The 3,037-nt window shown below is 61.9% G+C and overlaps 1 protein-coding gene across 1 annotated transcript in view; it reads left to right on the top strand.

Moving 5' to 3' along the window:
- The window catches only part of SELENOO (selenoprotein O), a gene marked incomplete at its 5' end in the record, with an annotated part of 5,287 nt that continues 2,250 nt past the window's right edge, over positions 1–3,037 (top strand). The window contains 3 exons of the mRNA XM_013004129.3: positions 1–95; positions 2,107–2,310; positions 2,853–3,033. Of these exons, the coding sequence (XP_012859583.3) occupies positions 1–95; positions 2,107–2,310; positions 2,853–3,033 (480 nt within the window). The remainder of the gene's footprint in view (positions 96–2,106; positions 2,311–2,852; positions 3,034–3,037) is intronic.

Genomic DNA, 3,037 nt, shown 5'->3' with positions numbered 1-3,037 from the left:
GACGGCGCTGCCATGTACTTGGGCGAGGTGTGCCCGGCCGGCGGCGAGCGCTGGGAGCTGCAGCTCAAGGGCGCCGGCCCCACGCCCTTCTCCAGGTGCGCACGGGCTCGGGGACCCCTCGAAGTGCCTGCCGGGGTGCTTCTGGAGGGGGCTGCCCGCCCCGCAGCGCTTTGCGGGACCTGGATCAGACCTAGGCGTCTGCGCAGGCGCTAGGAAGCTGTGGACGGCAGCTCCCGCCACGAAGTGGACCCGGGGCCTTAGGGCAGAAAGAGCCCCGCCCCGCCGTGTGCCCGGAGGCCTGGTCAGGGCGCCCCTGGCTGGCACACGGGGACCTCTGACCTGTAGGGCCTCTGACCCCAGTGAAGACTCCAGAGCCGCCAGCGTTCTGCCCCATGTGGGGGCGCAGCACGGCCGCTCGCCGGGCCAGAAGTGGTAGTCTAGGCTGCACCGGACACAGCTTGTTTGGGGGCCAGGGTGGAACCCGACAGAAGGGACAGCGCCCTCTAGACGCTGCACTCACCCACCCGGAGAGGTGCTCTGGGTTGACATCTGTGCGATGGGTGAACAGCCAAGAAAATCCACAAAAGGTGGAATTTTAAGGTCAGAGACACTTCAGTCCCCATGTCTGGCCACCTACTCCCAGAGCTCATCCCCTGGCACATTGGATGTGTCCTCCCTGCCCCATTTCTGGGGGAGAAAGCCTCAGAGCTGGCTCTGCTATGCTCCAGCCCCAGGGCCCCCTGAGCTCCTTCCCCAGCCCCCTGCTGTCCCTTCCTGAGCAGAAGCACCCTTCCCAGGGAGTGAGCTCTGTATCAGGTTTTATATCTTCAACTTGAGACAATTTAGTTACAAGGGCACTTTGCTTGATTTATGTTCAAAGTATCACCTTTAAGTCACTTTTCTAGACTGCTGTCTTTAAAAAGGGTCATCTGTCTCTAGCCTGCCACCTGTGCATCCTGGGGTAAGAGCCTCCTGCTAAGGACCCCCAGAGAACCATATCTCCCAAGGTCACTGCAGCCCCACCTCCCCCCACCCCCAAGCTTGCACATACCCTTGTGCCTCCCAAGCGTCAGACTTGCAGAGAAATGGCTCCTCTTAACCGTCTACCCAAGAGGGAGTCCTGTCCACTGCAGTGGTGGTGGTGGTGGTGGGGGGACCCTGCTTGCCTGCCCTGGGCATCCAGAAGGACTTCTCATGGCCCAGTGACAGGGGTCAATTTGGTCAGGTTTCAGATTAGTTTCCTGCTCAGCCATGGGAATCAGAGGCAGGCTCAGGTGACATTCCCAGGGCCCAACAGGGAGGGTTTGCCTGGCCACTCAGCAGATGGGGCTGGCCTGTTGGAAGAGGGACAACAGTCCTGCAGAGCCCACAGAGAGACCATGCAGCTGGCCCGAGGACCGCCCTCAGCTAGCTGGTAACCTGCCTCCCCCTCTCACAGGTGAGGCAGCTAGGCGTAGGTGGCCACTTGTGTCCCTTGCCCACCCACTGGGGAGCTCACAGGTGCTTCCTGCAAGGTGTGCGCTGTGACGCTGCCACTCCTAAGCCCAGCGCTACCCTGTGCGCCACCTGGCCAGGCCTCCAAGGCTGGGCCACCTGCTTGTGGGCTCCAACTTGGTACAGTGACTGGCCAGCTGTCTGCTTGTGTCCAGCCTTTGGTGTAAGACACAGTGGCTCTCCTGGGCCAGGGCCCCCGCCTGCTGCCACTCAGCCGTCCCTGTCCTCCCACCCTGGAGATACACAAGGACAGCAGACTTAGTGCGGGACAGTTGTCCCCTCTCCACTGTTCTCCAGAGATAGCCCATGGCTACCATGTCTGTGTGTCCTTCACCCATGCCCAGGCGCTTGTGGCCGTGGCCCTTGAGCCCTGGTTCCTGGGAACACCCTGCAGGGTCCACCTGCTTCTAGCAGCTGGGGCATCCCCACTTCTGCGAAGGCTGTAGGTCTGAGACCCACCCATGGTTCAGATGCCAGTCTGGCCTGTGGTGCTGGATGGGCCAGGCCACACACATGCTCCTGGCACTCCGCTTGTGACTCCTAGGGTGCCAGGGCTGGGCATGCATTATGGCAGCGCGCCCCCGCCCTGAGGCCCTCTGTGGCTTGTTCCAGGCAGGCTGACGGCCGAAAGGTCCTGCGGTCGAGCATCCGAGAGTTCCTGTGCAGTGAGGCCATGTTCCACCTGGGCATCCCCACCACGAGGGCCGGTGCCTGCATCACGTCTGACTCCACAGTTGTGCGGGACGTCTTCTACGATGGGAACCCGAAGCCTGAGAAGTGCGCGGTTGTCTTGCGCATCGCTCCCACGTTCCTAAGGTAATGGCTCCGCAGAGCCCCATTCCCAAGAGGTGACGCGCTCAGTTTCCCCTGCCCCACCTACACCACAGCCTTGTGGGTGATGTGCACTGGGGCAGCTGGGCTGAGCACGGGCTGAAAAGGCAGGTTACACACACTTGGGACCACCGCCAGGCTGTAGGCATTCCTGGGAGCAGCCTGCCCTTCAAAGCAGACTTGGGGCCATGGGCTGGTGACTCCTCTCCTCTCCTCTGGGCCACTACGCAGAGACCCTGTGGCACCTCCCTGTGACATCACTGGCCCTCTGGAGGGTGATAGGTTGTCCTGTGAGCTTACACTACTCCACTGCCTCGATGCCACAGCACCCCAGCTGACAGCCACTCCTGTCGTCTCAGGCCTCCATGGCAGGGACAGCTCTCAGATCCTTGTTGCTTCCACGGCCACCTCCCTTCTGGGAGGCGAGTCTGTCTGTCCTTGGGGGCAAGCATAGTCCTGCTGGGAGACTATGGTCCCAGCCAGAGCTGGGCCACGCCACACCTGTCAGAACTCGGTCCCCCCAGCAGGTTTGGATCTTTTGAGATCTTTAAGCCTGCGGACGCACTCACGGGGCGCGAGGGCCCCAGTGTCGGGAGGAACGATATCCGTGTGCAGATGCTCGACTACGTGATCAGCTCCTTCTACCCTGACATCCACGCAGCCCACGCCGACGACCCCCTGGGAAGGAACACCGCCTTCTTCCGGGAGGTGA

The sequence above is a fragment of the Echinops telfairi genome, unplaced genomic scaffold (assembly GCF_000313985.2).
Source record: "Echinops telfairi isolate 266 unplaced genomic scaffold, ASM31398v2 ScPeMD7_2;HRSCAF=8, whole genome shotgun sequence".
NCBI lineage: Eukaryota > Metazoa > Chordata > Mammalia > Afrosoricida > Tenrecidae > Echinops > Echinops telfairi.
Note: the sequence above shows the minus strand (reverse complement) of the source record. Positions and strands in the feature narration are given on the sequence as shown.